At 41.9% G+C, this 20,000-nt stretch overlaps 1 protein-coding gene across 1 annotated transcript in view; it reads right to left on the bottom strand.

Annotated features, from left to right (window-relative positions):
• Positions 1 to 7,782: 7,782 nt before the first annotated feature.
• LOC143294167 (membrane metallo-endopeptidase-like 1) overlaps positions 7,783 to 20,000 on the bottom strand; it is a 416,299-nt gene continuing 404,081 nt past the window's right edge. Inside the window, exons 9-14 of the mRNA XM_076605601.1 lie at positions 18,586 to 18,705; positions 16,007 to 16,137; positions 14,719 to 14,784; positions 14,072 to 14,167; positions 11,184 to 11,263; positions 7,783 to 7,896 (exon numbers count right to left, since the gene is read on the bottom strand). Of these exons, the coding sequence (XP_076461716.1) occupies positions 7,812 to 7,896; positions 11,184 to 11,263; positions 14,072 to 14,167; positions 14,719 to 14,784; positions 16,007 to 16,137; positions 18,586 to 18,705 (578 nt within the window). The 3' untranslated portion in view covers positions 7,783 to 7,811. The remainder of the gene's footprint in view (positions 7,897 to 11,183; positions 11,264 to 14,071; positions 14,168 to 14,718; positions 14,785 to 16,006; positions 16,138 to 18,585; positions 18,706 to 20,000) is intronic.

The raw sequence follows: 20,000 nt of genomic DNA, 5'->3' as shown, positions 1-20,000 counted from the left end.
AGAGAGAGAGAGAGAGAGAGAGAACAGCGTGTTTTGTAGTTTTGTATTCACCGACGCTTTCGAACAGAGAATTATTATGGGTTGTATATAACAGGACCGAGGAGTGACACTGACTGCGTAATGCTGGCGTTTATGATAGCAGCGAGTAGTGGGAGTGGGGAACGGAGATAGGTCTGTGTATGATGTTTGAGGGGAGAGAGAGAGAGAGAGAGAGAGAGAGAGAGAGAGAGAGAGATTTTCAAACGTATAGTCATTACTGACAGCATTGACCACCAAATCTTCCAACGTTGAGACGGCACAAGTACTGCGGCAGTAGATGATTTTTTTTTTTCTTTCTTTTCTTTTCTTTTCTTTTCTCTTTTGCGGTAACGATGGACGTTTTGATTAAAGAAAAAAAAACAAACAAAAAAAAAACAGTTAGTCGGTGCATTTGGGCGATCACCATTAACAATCATACGATGTGCAATCATGGTTTTCACGGTTTCACGGTTTCAGTAGCTCAAGGAGGCGTCACTGCGTTCGGACAAATCCATATACGCTACACCACATCTGCCAAGCAGATGCCTGACCAGCAGCGTAACCCAACGCGCTTAGTCAGGCCTTGAGAAAAAAAAAGAGAGAAAAAAAAGAAAGGTGAATAAATGATAGATAAGCTTACATAAATAAATAAATAATAATTATAATATAAAAAGATAGTAGTAGTTGTAGTAGTTGTAGTAGTAATAATAATAATAATAAAAGAATAATGATAATAATAAATACATAAATAAATAAATAAATCATGGAAACAAGAGAGGTTTGAGTGAGTGATGATGTATATATATCCCACTTTCCTCCAGTGTCCAACACAATGCTTACTTCCCTCGAGTTTACGTTTGTCTAAGTAGAATGAGTATTTTAAGAATTTTAATGTTTTTTTTCTTTTCTGAAACTCATTTTTCTGTTCTCTTCCAGTTGTGTGTGTGTGTGTGTTCGGGAGACGGGAGTGGGTGGTGGTGGTGATGGGGAAAATACTGTTTATCACATTGCTCATATTTACTGTAATATGTGACCTGTTTCCTTGGCATCACCCATAAGTCGGCCGACCCCGTTTCGAGTAACGAGGCCCTAAAGGGGTTTCAGGTAAAATTTGACGATTTTGAGTTTTGTGGACAAATCACTTCATAAGAGGTTAACCTATCACATACTGGTTGGATTTATCCGAAAAAGCATAATAAATGACTTAATTTGCAGTTTTTTTCTGGCACTCGAATGCCCAGTTTGTGGTCGCTATCAGTGTAAAATCGTCTGTTTTCAAATTCATTCTTCTTTTTGCAAACCTGACGGGGCCCCCCACACATTATACCTTTCTGGAAAGCTCGATGCTTCTATTTTAAGGCTTGATGCAAGATATCCACTGACAAACCAACCAGAATGCCTTAGACAGCAAAGTTTGGTTGTAAATAAAACCCGACTCTCGACCAATCAGCAAGCATTCCACAACAAAGCGTTGGTGTACGAACGGCCAAAGAGACGACGTTAACAGCGTTTCACCCCAATTACCATCATCAAAATATTACAAGCGGAAGGCTCTTATACTGAGGACGTGAATGTTGACAAAGAATACCACAATTCTGACGACGGGAGCTAAAGGTTGGGTCATTCAGACACCCACTGGACATCCGAGGGGTCTGTGTAGAGGAGAAGAGAGGGCTGGCCGTGCTGAGTGAGTTAACAAGACTCATGGTCCTTACTTGCAGCTGAACAGCGTGCATTCCAAACTGCGACAACACCAGGAAAAATCACTGAAACTTTATCGGTATTCGACATAACATTGAAATAAACTATTCGGCATACTGAATCGTGGTTTAAAATTCCGAAGCGTCACTGGTGGTGGTGGTTGTTATTTTAAGAGTTCGTTTTCTGTTCCCATGACAACGGCTACAGAAGAACAAAACGACTCTTCGCGCAAGCAAAAAAAATATTTCGGTTGTTGTGGCGTGTGGGCGAGACGTTGCAGGCAGGTATGGAATTACCCCGAGAGGAGCGCGTGTTATACGTTCCATGCTATCCTACATTCCTTCTCGTTGAAATGCACGAAAGGAAAGGCCAAACCCATCACCTCTCCACACACACTCATCGCCCGCCCCTGCAAGTATATATATATATATATATATATATATATATATATATATATATATATATATAATATATATATATATATAATATATATATATATATATATATATATATATATATATATATATTTTTTTTTTTTCGTGGAGGGGGTGGCGGGCGCGGGGTTGACAGTGGTGGGGTGGTGGTATTAAACAATGTTATCCGTTTTAGTCAGTAGCCCAGTCGTAATCCTCCGAACATTATTGACGATTATCTGTTTCACTGAAATGGGAAGAGCATAACATTTTGGCTGGTTTTGTGGGTCCTGAAACTAAGATTTGTGACAAGGAAACAAATATTTCATAAATAACTCCGTTTTCTTTCTCAATCTTATATACATTTTTTTTTTAAATCTTGTTTTCCATGGATTACGAAACTGTGGGAATGGAGGGGGAAAAAATCAGCTGTCTTGTGCGGAATTTCTTCTCGGTTTATTGACGTATTTTTGACAAAATGAATTGAAGTGTTTGGTCAAGTTCGGTTACTCTGTTCCCTCCACATTTCAAGGCCATTCCTTTGTTGTTGTTGGTGTTGTTGGGTTTTTTTTGTGTTTTTTTCCCATCTTGATGGGACAGATCCCTTCATCAAGCACAGTTGTTTATTATGCTTTGAAGGAAACAAATGTCCGTCATACTATACTGTACTCGTTCATTATTCTAAATCTTTAAATGTGCACATTCCCATTCCAGGTGATACTTTTTCCCCATTCTGTTTTGACGATGAATGATTATTTTCACGGGAAGCTTTGTACCAGTGAATGAGTAGTGTGCTATGCCGTATCAGTGTAGTCTGTGCTAGATTTATGGTTCAGATTACGAACATGCAATGCTAACTTTGGTCCTGTGGGTACCACGTGTGTGGGTACCAGATGGTGGGGGGTAAGGGTGAGGGTGGTGGTATTCGCATGGGTGGGGTGTTGGGGGTGGGGGTGGCAGGGCAGGGCAGCCCGTGTGCAGCTGACGACGTTTTGTGTGTGTGTGTGTGCGGTGGTGGTGAGGTAGAGTTTTTTTGTTTGTTTTTTTAATGTTTTGGTTTCAATGAGTTGGTTTTATTGTTCTTGGTGGTGGTGGTGGTGGTGGTGATGGTGTGTGTGTGTGTGTGTGTGTGTGTGTGTGTGTGTTGGATGCGGTGGTGATGAGGCAGATTTTTTTTTTATTTTATTTAATGTTTTGGTTTCGATGAGTTGGCTTTTGTTGTTCTTTTGCGGCTTGATGGTTTTTTTTTAGTTTTTCCATGGGTTTACAGATCTTTCCTTGTTGATTATTTTCATGTGTCGTAGTTTCTTACTTCATCATTAGATGCACAGTTGTTTCGTTTACTTAATGGATTCCTTTACTTTGTGTTTGGGGTTCTTATGTATCGTAATTTGTGATGTATGTATGTATGTATGTATGTTTTTCACTTCATTCTGAAGAACAAAGTGTGATATTTATCGTCTGCAATTCTTCATGTAAACGGTTTTCAATATTTCTATATACTTTTTATACCCTGTCATTATTTTTTTTCTTTTCCTTTGTTTCTGAAACCATACACATGTATAATTATATTTCAAAGACCTGTCTTTTCAACATCATCAGTATATTGTTGTTCTCCTATCGTAAAATGTAATTGACAGTACTGTTTTCTTCTTTTTCTTCTTCTCCTCCTCCTCCTCCTCCTTCTGTGTCTTCAATTTCTTGAGTAACAAGGTAATTCGCCATGTGCGGGGAGGGGGTGGGGGTGGCGTGTGGGGGCGGTGTGTGTGTGTGTGTGTGTGTGTGTGTGTGTGGACACCTGTTTTGCCCCCAGTTGTGCAATATGCTGACATTCCATGACACCAATCGTCACCGTTAACGTCCTCATCGTTGTGATCTTGTCGATAGTAAAATTAAAAAATTTAAATAAAAAAAAAGACCAAAAAAAAAAAAAAAAGACAAATCGACGGAGACTGTGCAGAAAGACAAGAATGCAAACTGTGTTTTGGGGCAGGAAAGGTGATGCTAACGAACACTGACTTTTGACTGGGGTTGTGATCAATGTTACTGATGTAACGGGGTACTCTTTTTTTTTTTCTTTTCTTTTTCTTTTTTTTTTTAAATACGTATTGTCTATACTGTTCTTGTACCAAGTGGCTAACAGCTCAAGTCGAAATTATACAGATGATTATTTGTCATACGTTTTTTGCATCAGTTTCTTTGTTAGGTGTTGTATTGTTTTTTTCTGTGACGATGAACACAGTTGTCGTCATCCCCCTGCCCCCCTATATAATCCTTTGACCGAGTTTTTGACTCACTTGTGTGAACAAAGTGAGTCTATGTTTTAACCCGGTGTTCGGTTGTCTGTCTGTGTGTGTGTCTGTGTGTGTGTGTGTGTGTGTGTGTGTGTCCGTGGTAAACTTTAACACTGACATTTTCTCTGCAAATACTTTGTACGTTGACACCAAATTAGGCATACAAATAGGAAAAAAATAAGTTCTTTTCAGTCATCTTGTTTAAAACAATATTGCACCTCTGGGATGGGCACACAAAAAATGAAGCCTAATTATATGCAAACTGCATTTACTGTTATATTTATATTTTTTGTATTCTCTAAACTTGGCACTTTGATCTGATATTCTGACCCAACAACAAGAGCAGTCATTATTATCATTTTTTGTTCAAACAGGAACTTCTTTTGCTAAGCATGGAAGTTTTATTTATTTTGCAAACGTTTTGGTGCAGATAGTAAAAAAGGGAAATTACTCTGTAATTAATGCTAGGGGACTTAATTTGCTTTAAACTGATCTTTCTCATCTTAAACATTACATTTTGAAATTATACTCAATACATAAAAAGCTTGGATTTTTTTTTTAAGTGTATCACAAGTGAGTCTTGAAGGCCTTGCCTCTCTTGTTGTTGTTGTTGTGGTTGTGGTCATGATGTCTGTTTTCTTTTTGTCCTTATCTTTTGCACGCGTTTGTTATGATTAACACGATTGTTTCCTTTTTTTTCTATCAAGTTTCTTTCTTTTTCATTTTTTCATGAGTTTGTTATATAACGAAAACCATGGTCTCCATTTTCCCTGTTATGATAATCTTTTGCACGAGTTTGATTGTTTCTTACGATTGTTTGTTTCTTACGATGAAAACGTATAAGCTCCATTGTCCTGTCTGAATCTTTTGCACGAGTTTTTTTTTTTTTTTCTTCTTTAAATATATTTTTGTTATGATGAAAACAGTTGTCTCAGTTATTGTGGCCATTGTTGAACGTGTCATCATATTATTTGTCGTTTGTGCAGGAGTGGCGTCGTTGTGGTAAGAAGAGTGACATTTGCGTTTGTGAAGTATTGTTATGATGAACATTCCATACACAGGTGGAAGTGAGTGCTTGCGTGGGTGAGCTTAAGGTTGTGTTTGTTTAAGTTCAAGACTTCCTTATTAAATTGCTTTGCACAACAATGAGTTTACAAGGTTCATGATTTTTTTTTTTTTTTTTTTTGTGCATATTACTGTGTGGTCACAGACCGAGGAGAAAGAAAGAAAAAAAAAGTATTATTGTTCATCACTCAGCCACGTGTGTAGTTCGAATGTTGAGGCTGAATGCGAACATTATCAGTCGAGCCACATTGTTTGTCGTTGCGTGGTTACCGTTTGTTTCTTTCATTACTGATGTTCACAATTACTCAAAAAGATTAATATAGCGGCTCACAAGTCAGTTAATAATAATGAATCAGTGGAGCGATCGTTCGATCAGTCCATTTGCAGATCGGGTGTTGCAGCGTTGATGTTCGTGTGAAGCGTAGGAAGTTTTGCGGAGATTTTCCCGTGATTCAGAAAGGTGAAAAATCGAGATTCACGGTCGTATTTTACGGAACAAAAAAGGTCATGGCCAGTTCCTGTGTTAAAAAAAAAAGAAAAAGAAGACAATTTGAGATTTCCCCGTGTTGGATAAAAGGCCAAGAGAAGTTTTCACACACACACACACACACACACACACACAAAGCCGATCCACCATCGCCAACAGCAAGATAATTATAGTAACAATGCCTCAGTTCCACGTAAAGGGCAGGTACAAGTGACTGTCCTCGAGTCACTGTTTTTGAAAGACAAGCATGAATTGCGACTCTTGCATTGTCGACTTCGCGCCAAGTCGTGCAGTGGGCTCAGATTTCGAAATAAGACATTTTAAGGAAATGAACCTGTACCTTCTTTCAGCGTGCAAGATTATGCAAGATTTCTTAGTTGCTTTTCAAGACTTGTTTTCAGCTTTGTTTTTGCTTTTCTCTCTTTTGCTTGTGGCCTTAACAGTTAACCAGTGACTCCTGATGTGACTTCCCTTGCCACAAAAGCCCAGTTAGTGGGCAGGCAAGAACCACCGCGGGGTCTCTTTGGGTTTTCCCGATAATTGTATACGTTCTGGGTTTTTCCCCCCGTTTGCTGTTTTCCTTCCACAGTGGACGTGTTCCCAGTCATGCACTTGTCGAATCAATTGTGCGGTAAAGTTGTCAATGTGTTGATTGATATCGATGCTTTTTTTTTTTTTTTTTCTTCTTTTTCTGATCCATCATCTTCACGGACACACATCAAGCCGCACATGATTACACTGTCGGACTTTGCGTGTTCATTTTCTTTTCGGTTATTCCACTCCACATATTTCTTTTCTCTCTCTCTTTTTTTTTCTTTTTAATATTCCGAGTTATTGAATAAACTGGTGGAATCGCTTCCGCCAAAATCTGAAATCATTTTAACAGAAATTGAATTAGTAAGCTTACACGCACACACAAACATACGCGTACGCGCGCGCTCACACACACACACACACGCACAGCATATAGATGCTAACGGTGACGTTTCTTGGCACAAAGCCCTAATTAGCGAGTGTGTGTGTGTGTGTGTTTGGAGAAGGCAGCCCAACGTATAATTTGTGTAATCTCTTTGATCCTCAGCTTTCAGTGGAAGGGATTTAGAAAATCCTCTTGGCTTTAGCAGGCTGGCTCCAACCATGGGTCACGGGTGCGGGGGGGCATGGTGGTGGTATTTTAGGTCATTTGAGTTTTTGAGTTCTTACATGCTGAATCGCAGTGTGCAGTGCACCCTTTCTGTTGGGTAAAATCTTGAGGCAAATGAAGATGCTAGACATCTTTGTTTTTAAACGTCAAATCATAAGTTTTTAAAGGACTTTTAACTTCCCTACGTCAGTGCTGTATCGACTGTTGATTAGTCACGTCGTGTGTGTTGACTCGTGTTCGGGAAAAGTAAAACTGAAACTTCTTTTTGTTGTTGTTGTTGTTCGTATACCCGGCACACAATGTGATAGCGATTTTTTTCTTCTCCTAGAAGGAAATATTCGGGATGAATTATTGATAATGCTGCACGTGGAATCAAAATTACCGTGCCGGGCTCTGTGGGGTGTCCACAGAACAGGAAAGAACGAAATCATTTTGATTATTTTATAAAACTGTTTGGATTTCTTCTGTCGCGCGCGCGCGCGCACACACACACACACACTCACTCGCAATATGCAACACTGCAAAATATAACATTTTATTCAACATCTGTACATGGCAAAGTACATATACATATATACATAATACATACAGTACATACATATATATATATACACAAATACATACACATACATTATGTACAAATACGACGCTATCATCATCACGGTACATGCTTGGGGTGGAATAAGTTTTTAAAACAGGTCACAGACGTCTTTGGAATTGCCGCAGTGAAACGCACGGTAGAAATCGTGGAGGTTGTTCAGAGGTCCGTTTACTCTGAAAAGGGAAAGAAAATTTGAAACTTGAAACAAACAAACAAAAAAATCTTTCTTTTTTTTGTTTTTGTTGTTGCTTATGGCCTAGCTGACCACACATGTGGTCATTGTATGGCTGAGGAAAGGAAAAAAAAAACAAAAAAAAAAAAACAACGTTGCGCATTGTTAATAATTAGTGAAAAAAAAAAAAAAAAAAAAAAAAAAATCTGAACATAAACGTGATTTATACATACAAACAAAAAAAAGCAGTTTCGTACAGTTCAGTTCTCTAAAGGAAACGTCATTGCGTACAGGTAAATCCATAAACGCTACACCACACGCTACACCATGCATATGCCTGACCCGCATCATAACCCGACGCGCTTAGTCCTGAAGGGATGATACAATATTAAAATGATATGATGAACGATAAATATATTAAATGATAATAGTGAGAAAATGAATGAATATAGCGAAAAATAAGTCATAGAAATATAAACACACAACCACACAAAGATGCAACGGTTATGCAGTCTCACAGATAAAGCACAAAGCAATGTGTGTAGGCCCAACACTATAAATAAAAGCACACGAGTCCACCCCCCCTCCAACACACACACACACACACACACACACACACAGTACACAGACACACACACGCGCGCGCGCGTACGTCTTCCTTCTCAGACCGGATTTACGGAGCACGATCCCCCCATTGGTTGAATGTGATTGAAACTTTCCACTCTCTTCAAAACTTTACGTTTACACTTTTTCAACCGCCAGGCAAATTCAACTACTGCATGTATGATAACCCACCACAAATGACACTGAAATCTCACTGCAATGTTCCCTGTTCAAGACTAGAAATAAGCTCCGAGGTCAAGAGGAATTTAGTGATCCGCCATGACCCTCGCAATCACACTTTCTCTACTTTTACTGGCTGTACCCTCTACGGCTACTAGTTTTTGAGTGTGTGTGTGTGTGTGTGTGTGTGTGTGTGTGTGTGTTTATTTTATTTTTATTTTTAATACATATATAGCTGAGGGGTGCGGAGGTGGGGGGGGGGTTCACCCCGCTTTATGCAGCCATGCTCCATTTCGAGGAGTGTACATGCTTGGTGTGTTCGTATTACTTTAACCCAACGAACGCCCATGTTGGATCATAGGATCTTGTTTAACGTGCATAGTATTGCACGAAAAAGAGGACACTAACAGGTCGATGCAATACGTTGACCATGGTAGATTGGGCCATAATGTATGAAGACTGCCCAACGAAAAAATAAAAATCCATCCACGTTAAACACAAAATCCAGTCTCATCTGGAGGAGGAGGAGGAAGGAGGAGGAGGAGGAGGAGGAAGAAGAAGAGGAGGAGGAGGAGGAAGAAAGAGGCGTAGAACCTAGGACTCTCTGAACGTCAGACGATCTAACCACTCTTTTGGAGACGCGGGGCATAGACAACTATAACTGTTGTCAGCGGTGGCTATAAAAAGTTGATGTCCTTCGAGAATTCGCGCAGCACATATTAACCGTAGGTAAAAAGAACTAAATACATCATGAGATATCCATGAAAAAATTACACGGAGCAAAAATCAACATGAGTTAAGGCTGCATCGTCACTGTGGAACGCATAGAAAAATGTATCATGAAAACCGTATTGCAATGCATTTTTTCCCGGCTTATATCATTGACATGCTAACACTTACAGTGGTTATAGGGTAGGTATGGTTAACTGCGAACGATCCAGTCAAAGCGATCAGCTCAACGTGTGTACTGTAAAGATAACACGTCGTACGATAGTCAAACGTAGTTCTTTTGTTTGTGAAGGCTTTTCTCCGACTGGTTGCACCAGGAAAAAGTTCGTCTGCTCATTCTTTTCAACGTATTGTCGACGTTTGAAATAGCAAGGGTGCCGGAGGGTAAATGCGAACGGGCAAGTGTAATTGCGAACTATGGCTTTGGGTACAATTAGACAATTAAAATAGAAGCAGGTCTTTAACTAATTAGACATAACATATTATTGGAACATCCCGCTAGACTGTTGTATTGTTGGTTTTGATCATACATGCGCACAAATACACACACAGACATTTGAACACACACACACCCCACATCGCACACAAACACTCCCTTTTGAGAGTGCTGAGTAACTGTACAGCATCATTCGCAAATGGACTCGCGTCAAAATATCCTATGGTCTAATTGCAAACGACAGTATTTTTCAGATTCCTGTCAAAACTGACGTTCTGATCTGTCACCAATATGCTTTCTTAAATTCTCCCAGCACTGGTAATGCGTATTCAACATATCCGATCAAATAAAACTATTTTAAACTGTGTCAAAGTTCAAGTCCTACAACTTGCTTCCTTTGATTTTAGGATTTTGAGAGTTCGTTCGTAATCTTGGTCGGCAGTGGTGCGCGAAGAGAAGACTGAACAGCGTCGAAATAGCCAGAAATAGCTGATGTTAGAATGGTTCTTTGAAATGGACATTCATAAGGATATTAGGGAAAGGTCGGAGCAGACGTTAAATTGTGAAACGCAATCGTTAAGAACGCTTCGAAGTGGGGCGGTATACGAATCGTTCGCAATCACACGCTGTTCGCAATTACCCTAACCAACCCTACTGAGATAGATAATTTACAAGGTATTACCTCAAACTACCAAGCCACTCTTCCTTAAGTTAAAAGTTAATTATCTGTCTACACAAAAAAGGCAACTATGGAAACATCCATGCAGGCAGTTGGTGAGTTCCGTAACAAAATGTTAAACGTCACCGATCTTTGCGAAAGGCCGAGGCCATTTCAAAGGGAGGCAACCACAAAGTTGTAGCCATCCCCTGTCGTCACCAGTTATGCCCCATTCGTGTTTATTCAGCTGGCAAGATGTAAAATGCGCAAACAAAATGCAAACACATACAAGGAGGAAAATATCTGTTTGTTCGCAAACCAGTCTTGCAATTTATGAAAAAAAAATGTGAGGGAGAAGCAGATGTCCCCTGTTTTTATATTTTTTTTCCTTTATCTTCCGAGAAGTTCCTCTGGATATCGTTTTTTTTTTGTTTGTTTTTTTCAGTTCTCGAAAGAGCTGAAGATCTTTAACTCGATTTAGAGAATGCATACAACGTGCACCGAACAAAACGTGGTCAGGTCTTTTTAGGGTTAATTTCAATCGACGATCTTTCACCGTCGTTTTTGTTTATCTGTGTTCTTAAAAAAGAACTGACATGACGGGTTTACTCACTCCTGATTTCAATGGTCCCTCTGCGATATGGTCGGCAGGGCTATCATCAATGACTTGTTTTCAATTTACCTGTGTTCGTTTGGCATCTGGAAACCCTGATTGACATAATGCTGAAGGATGCCTCTCTCGCTCACTTTCTCGCACCGCGTCTGCAAAAAGCAAAAAATAAAATAAAATAAATAAATAAAGTGAACACGGATCAACTATTCAGTCTTATTTCATTCACACAGTTTTGACACTAACGGCACAATTTCCTTGGTTGTTCTGTTTTCAAGAAAATGTTGCTTGGTGTAAATCTCTCTCTCTCTCTCTCTCTCTCTCTCTCTCTCTCTCTCCTGTCTGTCTGTCTGTCTGTCTGTCTATCTATCTCTTGCCATAACTCGAACAATACTTGCAAAGGAGGTATTGACACCTCTATAACAAGCATCATCAGTAAAACAAAATTAAAAAAAGAAAAAAAAAAGAAAAGCAGCAGCAGCACCAACAGTTACAACGTTTGCCTTTAACTTCGCACCACCTGGGGGCAAGAAGAATAAAAGGGAGGGGGGGGGGGGGGTGGAAGACTCGGGCCAAACCTTTCCTGCCAGACTCAAGGAGAAAAGAACTGAAGACGGCAGTTAATAAAACAGAAAATATTATCATGAACAATAAAGACAGCTGACATGAAACAATAACCTAACGATATGCTTCAAAACGAAAACAGAAAAAAAGGGGGGTGGAGGGAGGAGGGTGTGTGTGTGGGGGGAGGGGGGTGGGGAGGTGGGGTGGGGGGCGAGGGGATGAAGGGATGTGGAAGGTTAGAAGAAAGGAAACCTTGACAAAGTAAAAAAAAAAAAAAAAAAAAAAAAAATATATATATATATAAACAAACTTCGTACACACCTGGATACCACCAGTCCTGCCCGCGCTTTCTGAACCTGTGCACTTACCCACCACACCAGCTCCTCCCAACTCTCAAAAGCACTAACTTGAACATATACACAAACTTGAAAACAAAAAAAAAAAAAAAAAAAATGTACCCCAGCGTACAATGTCCTATTTCAGTCTCCCCCCTCCCCTCGCCCCCCCCCCCCCCCCCCCCCCCCCAAATCCTAGAACCGGGTCATCTATTTCAGCGTCCTAAATTCTGGAACTTTCTTCAACGAAATTATTATGTGTGATTTGCAGTTGAGGTATACGCATATTATGAAAAAAATGACGTGTTGCATGTAATCGACTCTTCTGATTAGGAACTGGGACATGATACGACGCGAAATAAGCCATGACATGAACCCGAACCGAAAGTTGTCGTCGTCTCAAGCCGCCATGTTATTTGTCTTTACTTTTTTCATGGTTTGAGAGGCCAAGAAACGGAAAGAGCGGTTCTCCTATTGGCCCAGACTGTGTAAGCGTGTCATTGCAGAAGGCTTTTCGGACTTGCGAGATGGCGGCAAGTTAACTACTTTAGCGACTGAATCCCCGTCAAGAGTAAACCTTAAAATAGAGTAAAAAAACAAAAAAAAAAAAAAAAACCCAGCAAACAAACAAACGCTGAAAAATGTTTAACATAACATACTAATGGTAATAATCGTTTCATCTATGCATGAAACTTGTCGATAAAAGAGGTCCCTTGAAATTTAGGACGCTAAAAATTAATAGGACTTCACCTAATTATTAGGACCTTACCCAGGAGAACCCATTTCAACAATAACTTACATGCCTTTTTTTACAATACAGGCCAGTGAGGAATGACAGGAGGCATAATACTCCACCATTCAAATGAAGTGTTTTGTCCTAAAAACGAATCAGTCGAAAAGGCTCACCTCATCAACATCAACCTCCACCTGCAAACAGACGCAGACACCCTTCCACCCTGGCCCTCCCTCCTCCAGCTCGTCCCCCCTCACGTTCTTTTTTATTTATCTTTTGCACGACTGGAGAGCGGGACGGAGGGAGGGAAGGGGTGTGGAGCTGGCGGGGGTACGAACGGAAAGAGTGCCTTTCTCACTGGCAAATATACGAGGGTCATTCAATAAATAAGGTGAATTTTTCGGTATAAGGACTTCTAATACAGATAGAAGCTTACTTTTTTTGTTTGTTTGTTTGTTTTACTTCTTTTTCACATGGATTTAATTTGTTTTGCAGATTAAAAAAAAAAAACTTTGAGAGTTTTGGCGATTAACAAAGATGGCCGACCAAGAAACATGCTCCAGGATTGAACAGCGGTCAGTTATCAAGTTTTTGGTTGCTGAAGGGTGCAAACCAGTTGAAATTCATAGGAGAATGTCAACTGTGTATGGTGCCACATGTTTCAGCGGAAAAAAATGTCTACAAGTGGGCTAAATTGTTTAAAGAAGGACGGAGCAGTTTGAAAGTGACGATGAAGTCAAAAGTGTTGTGAGCGACTGGCTGAGACATCAGTCCAAAGAGTTTTACGCTGAGGGAATACGGAAGCTTGTGCACAGATGGGAAAAGTGTGTGACAGTGCTGGGAGACTACGTTGAAATTTTTTTTAAAAAGTAAGCTTCTATCTGTATTAGAAGTCCTTATACCGAAAAATTCACCTTATTTATTGAATGACCCTCGTACAAGAATTAGCGCGTCACTGCCGACCAATCGGCGCGCGACCTCGCGAACTGGCTACGGGTTTGATTTCCGTCTATAGACCGGGAGTTTTTATACTACCCCCCCCCCCCCCCCCCCTCCCCCCGCTCCACAACACCTTTGAGTGGTGGTCTGGATTCTCGTCGTACGGATGGTATGATAATCGGGATCCAGTGTGCAGTATACCCTAACTCATTTGAAACAAGAACCCACGGTGACAAACGGGTTGTCCCATACGATATCATGTAGAGAAAAAAAAACAAAAAAAACTTAATAGTAAAACTAATACACTTAATTAAAGAGAGGAAGAAGGAAAAGAGAGAGAGAAAGGAAGGAAAGAAGGAAGGAAGGAAGGAGGGAAGGAAGGAGGGCACCTGGGCAAAGCCGACGTAGAAGAGCTGGTCCCTGGACAGGGCCAGGCCGGGCAGGGACTGGTCGTTGGTCATCGAGTTGTGGTAGGAGCGCCACGCCTGTTCATACACACACACACACACACACACACACATATATATATATATATATATACACATCTATATATACATCTATCTATCTATATGCATACATACACACGCATGTTATTAGGGGCACACACACATAAACACAAGCATACACACATAATCTCTCTCTCTCTCTCTCTCTCTCTCTCTCTCTCTCTATATATATATATATATGCATGCGTGTGTGTGTGTGTGTGTGTGTGTGTGTGTTATATTCATATACAAACATACACACACATGTTAACAGGCACACACACACACACACACACACACACACACGCGCGCGCGCGCGCGCGCATGCGCAGGAACACGCACTTATAAAAGGCACACACTCGCGTGCGCAAACATAATTTATGTACGCAACACACACTCACACAAACACACAGAGAGAAACGAGCAGACATGAACGCAAGCGCGCGCATACACACACACACACACACACACACACACACACACACACACATACGCACGCACGCACGCACGCACACACCCCTCCACACACGCACACACGGGACAGGCCTCACCATCATGACAGTCTGCAGAGCCAGCTGGTCTTTCCACAGCTGAACACGGTTCTCCTCGCCATCCAGCTGCAACAGCCAGCGTGGACATCCTTCTTTGGAAGGTGACCAACTCTGTGTGTGTGTGTGTGTGTGTGTGTGTGTGTGTGTCTGTGTCTGTGTGTGTTTCTCTCTCTGTGTGTCTGTCTTCTCGCGCGCTCTCTCTCTTTATCTCTCCCTTCCTCTCCCTCCCCCCCCTCTCTCTCCCTTCCTCTCTCTCTTTCTCCCTCCCCCTCTCTCTCTGTCTCTCTCTCTCTGTGTGTCTCTTTCTTCCTCCCCCTCTCCCTCTTTCTCTCTCTCCCTCTCTCTTTCCCTCCCTCTCGCTCTCTCTTTCTCTCTCAAGCCCTCCCCCTCTCTCTTTCTCCCTCACCCCTCTCTCCCTCTCTCTCATGCTAGGGTTTTGAGTGTGTGTGTGTGTGTGTGTGTGTGTGTGTGTGTGTGCGCGCGCGCGCATGCAGTGTGTTACTCGCTTGAGCGATGTTGGCGGTCTCAGTCTCAGTTTGACGCTGCTGTTCATTATACATGTATTGAGCATAACAGCATTTATATGTGTATATATGTTTGCGTGTCTCTTGGAACAACGGTATGTGTGTAAGGCGGCCAAAGTGCCGATATCTTCACCGTTGTCAAGTAAAGATCTATTCGTTCATCTATTCATTCACTAAACCATTCATTCATTCATTCATTCTCTCTCTCTCTCTCTGTCTCTCTCTCTCTCTGTAGCTTATACCTACCAGTCTAGTTTGCATGCTGCCTTGAATTAACATTGCTACTTGAAAAGAGACCATAAACGTATCGCACGATCAGTCTCAGATGAAAGACATGTTTCTAAATTACTCTTAGCTTTTTAAATTTAAAAAAAAATTATTTAGTTTTGTTATATCAATCCGTGTATTCTTTCCAACATTTTGTTCTTCATCCAACTCAAGGTTTTGGTTTTCATGTGTGTGTGTGTGTGTGTGTGTGTGTGTGTGTGTGTGTGTGATTAATGTTCCATTTGCTTAAAATGTTGGTTGTCTATTATCGCGCGCACGTGTGTGTGTGTGTGTGTGTGTGTACAACACGTGCATTCATATGTATACAGGTCGGTGGCCTTATATATTAAAACAGTTCTGAGTTCTCCCAGTCAGCACGCCTCCTCCCAAGTATCACACCGTCCCCCTCCGCCCTCACCCTCCAGCCCCCCGCCCACGCCCCCGATCCCCCCTCCACCCCCCCCCTTCCCCTTCCCCTTCCCACCCCCATAACCTACCTTGTACACCTGGGAGCCGAAGTCGATGAGCTTGATGTTGCTGTACATCTCCACGAAGCACTGCAGACGGACAGCCAGGCTGAGCACAGCGCTGTGGTTCAGCACGCCTTCAGAGTAGTGGTCCAGTAGGTCTGCAATGCACGTCGTACACGCACACAGCACACAGCACACACACACACACACATGCACGCACACATACACACACACACACACGCATACACACAACACACACACATACACACACAGACACAGACACAGTCAAACATACACAGACGAACACACACACATACACACTCACACTTGCACACACAGACACAGACACTGTCAAACATACACAGACGAACACACACACATACACATCCACACACACACACATGCACACACAGACACAGACACAGTCAAACATACACAGACGAACACACACACGCACACACACACACACACGGAGGGCTGGTAATTGATGATGACACTACTACTACTACTACTGGTAACAATGAAATAATGGAGTGGTGGGCTAGCAGTAATGCACAAGGGGTGATGACATGATGACGATGAAAATGAAAACAACAACAACAACAACAATATTCATCATCACCATCATAAAAAAAAAAGCCAATAAATCGGTGGAGCGGTGTCCACGAGTTCGTTCTTTCCAACACACAACGGACTAGGATTTTTTATCACCCCCTCTCACTCCCACTCCCTATTTGAAGAGCTCGAGTCATAATCAGTGCGCTTCTTCTTCTTCTTCTTCTTTGCGTTCGACAGCTACGCAGTCAGGGTCGAAGTCCGAGGGATGCCACAAACTCGGACGTCCGGTGAAGATCGGCTGCCGTCCCCCAGAGCTTGGTGTTGAGGTCAGCCTTTGAGGCTGAGGGCCCGGCACTGTCTCCCCCTGGCCATGGTCCAGGAAGACGACACCACATCGGTCTAACGTTGTCTGCGTAGCCATGTGTCGTAGAGTGCGTGCACAGCCGGTTTTGACTAGATCACGCCCCTTATTAGAGAGGCCACTGTGGTCTTCGGTGATATCAGTGCGCTAATCAGTCGAATAAGACGAAAAGTGGAGCATGTATATAGCGAACCCTCGGCACAACACGGCTGTCACAGGAAATTTTTTTTTTTTTTTTTGCAGAAAAATCAACTTGGATAGTAAAACAAATACACTTGCAGGTTATGAAAAAAAAGGAAGAATAAAAAAAAAAAAAATAATGGTGGCGCTGTACAGCGGCGAAGAGGTCTCCCCGGGAAAAGCAGCCCCGAACTTCACCCTCTTGTGACAAGGGTGTGTTTGTGATTTTTTTTTCTTTTCTTTCTTTTTTTTTTAACTACCGAAGTCGATATTTCTACAGAATAAATAAAAGCCAGTAAACAACCGCCCCACCCCCACCCCTCCTTTTTTTTTTTTTTTTTTTTGTCGCGGGTTCTGTTACGTGCGCTGAATCCACGCTGCGCACACGGGACAACGGTTAAGGTTTGTCATCTCATCAGAAAGACTAGCACCCAAACCACTACTCAAGGTCTGTATAATAGAGGTGGAGGGAGGAATGGAGGGGCCCGGAGTAAAAAAAAACAACAACAACCAAACAACAACAACAACAACAAAAATAAAAATATATAAAAAAAACAACAAAAAAACGCCAAAACACACGGCCAGGTTCGGGACCCGAACTCGTGGACACTTGCTTCACAGTGGGGGTAGGGGTTGGGGGGGGGGGCGGTATTAACTGCTACACCACCGCTCCACCGCCTCGTCTGGCAGAGAGAGAGAGGACACGGGCTCTCAAGGCAATGGCAGAAGCAGCAGAAAAGAGTTCCAGATGGATTAAAAATTTCCCTACTCAAACTAGGCGTACGATGGCTCAGTGGTTAAAACGTCTGCCAGAAAAAAAAGTGTACTTATCGTTAAAAATGTTCCTGACACCACGCGGTGAATTCCTTAATCAGAATTTAGGTACATTCCTAACCTCTAAGTAGAAACTTAGCGCTTGCAAAGATCGCCTCAGTTAACCTAACCCAGCCCTGGCAGATCCCTCCCCCCCACCCTTCCCCTACACCCCACCCTCTTGTAATGTAAATCGTTCATTTCATTGATATTGTTTGTCAAATGTGTATGGTTGACAGAACCTTCCTCACCCTCTATCTCCCCCCATTCTGATGTGTAATGCGGTGTGTGTTGTGTGTGTTTGTTTCTTTGATTTTGTTCCTTTTTTTTATACTAGTGCATTTTACTAACACCATGCTAGTGCCTGTATGTCATGTGTGTGTGTGTGTGTGTGCGTGCGTGCGTGCGTGCGCGCGCGCGCGTGTGTGTGTGTGTGTGTGTGTGTGTATGTGCGTGTGTGTGTGTGTGGTTGTTGTTTTTGTTTTGATTTATGCATATATTTTTTCTCCTCTGTTGTGTATCTTTACTAACACCATGCTTTCATTTTATTAAATATTGTGTAGTGTAGACCCTATTCAGGGCGGGGACTGGATGTAAAAAAAGCACACCAGTGCTTATCTATTATCCTCAAAATAAAGAATTTGTCTTGTCTTGTCTTGTCTTGTCTTGTCTCCCCCCTTTACAAAAGACGTACCGTCCAGCCCCAGGTTGTCGGCAATCTTGCCGGCCAGGTAAGAGCCCAGGGACCCGAACCTCAGGGCGTTGGGCACCGCTCCGTGGTACAGCTGGGGCCCCGGCCGCGCCAGAATCGTGTCTGCAAGCACGCACGCCAGTGAACACATGATATGAACACACATACACGCGTGCGCGCACACACTGACACCAAGCCATCCACCGACCCACCTACACAACATAAACGTACACACGCACTCACAACACACAAACATTGAGACATACATGCACGAAAGCACACACCCCCACCACCCTTCCGACACTCACACGCACACACACACACTCACACGCGCGCGTGCGCGCGCGCGCACACACACACGCACACACACACACACACACACACACACACAGAGCACAAAATCAACCGATATGATTATAAAATGGATTCTGAAGGAAACAACGAACACATGTGTGTACATTCATGCGGTCTTTCTTTCCACACCCCTATCAGAGAGTACAGCATTAAATCAAATGTAATCAGTGGTAAATTTCTTCACACGCGCATTCAAGAATGCCTCTCCCTCTCTCTCTCCTTCCTCACACACACACACACACACACACCACACATCCACAGCCACTCCCACACCTACATTCCCCCACCAACCACCCCCATTCCACCCCCACACACATAAGGAACAAGGAGAGCGCTGCATGCGAAGACCCGAAGGAAAAAAAACAAAAAAAAACAAGAGAGGCAAGGCCTTCAAGACTCACTTGTGATACACTTAAAAAAAAAAAAAAAAAAAAAAAAAAAAAAAAAAATCCAAGCTTTTTAAGTATTGAGTATAATTTCAAAATGTAATGTTTAAGATGAGAAAGATCAGTTTAAAGCAAATTAGGTCCCCTAGCATTAATTACGGAGTAATTTCCCTTTTTTACTATCTGCACCAAAACGCTTGCAAAATAAATAAAACTTCCATGCTTCGCAAAAGAAGTTCCTGTTTGAACAAAAAAATGATAATAATGACTGCTCTTGTTGTTGGGTCAGAATATCAGATCGAAGTGCCAAGTTTAGAGAATACAAAAAAAATATAAATATAACAGTAATTGCAGTTTGCATATAATTAGGCTTCTTTTTTTTCTTTTTTTTTTTGTGTGTGCCCATCCCAGAGGTGCAATATTGTTTTAAACAAGATGACTGGAAAGAACTTAATTTTTTCCTATTTTTATGCCTAATTTGGTGTCAATTGACAAAGTAGTTGCAGAGAAAATATCAATGTTAAAGTTTACCACGGACACACAGACACACACACACACACACACACACAGACAACCGAACACCGGGTTAAAACATAGACTCACTTTGTTTACACAAGTGAGTCCAAAATAAAATAAGCGAAGGCAGGTGCGTGCACGTTCACACACTTTTGTGCCTGC

Source organism: Babylonia areolata, chromosome 1, assembly GCF_041734735.1.
Source record: "Babylonia areolata isolate BAREFJ2019XMU chromosome 1, ASM4173473v1, whole genome shotgun sequence".
Lineage (NCBI taxonomy): Eukaryota > Metazoa > Mollusca > Gastropoda > Neogastropoda > Buccinidae > Babylonia > Babylonia areolata.
Note: the sequence above shows the minus strand (reverse complement) of the source record. Positions and strands in the feature narration are given on the sequence as shown.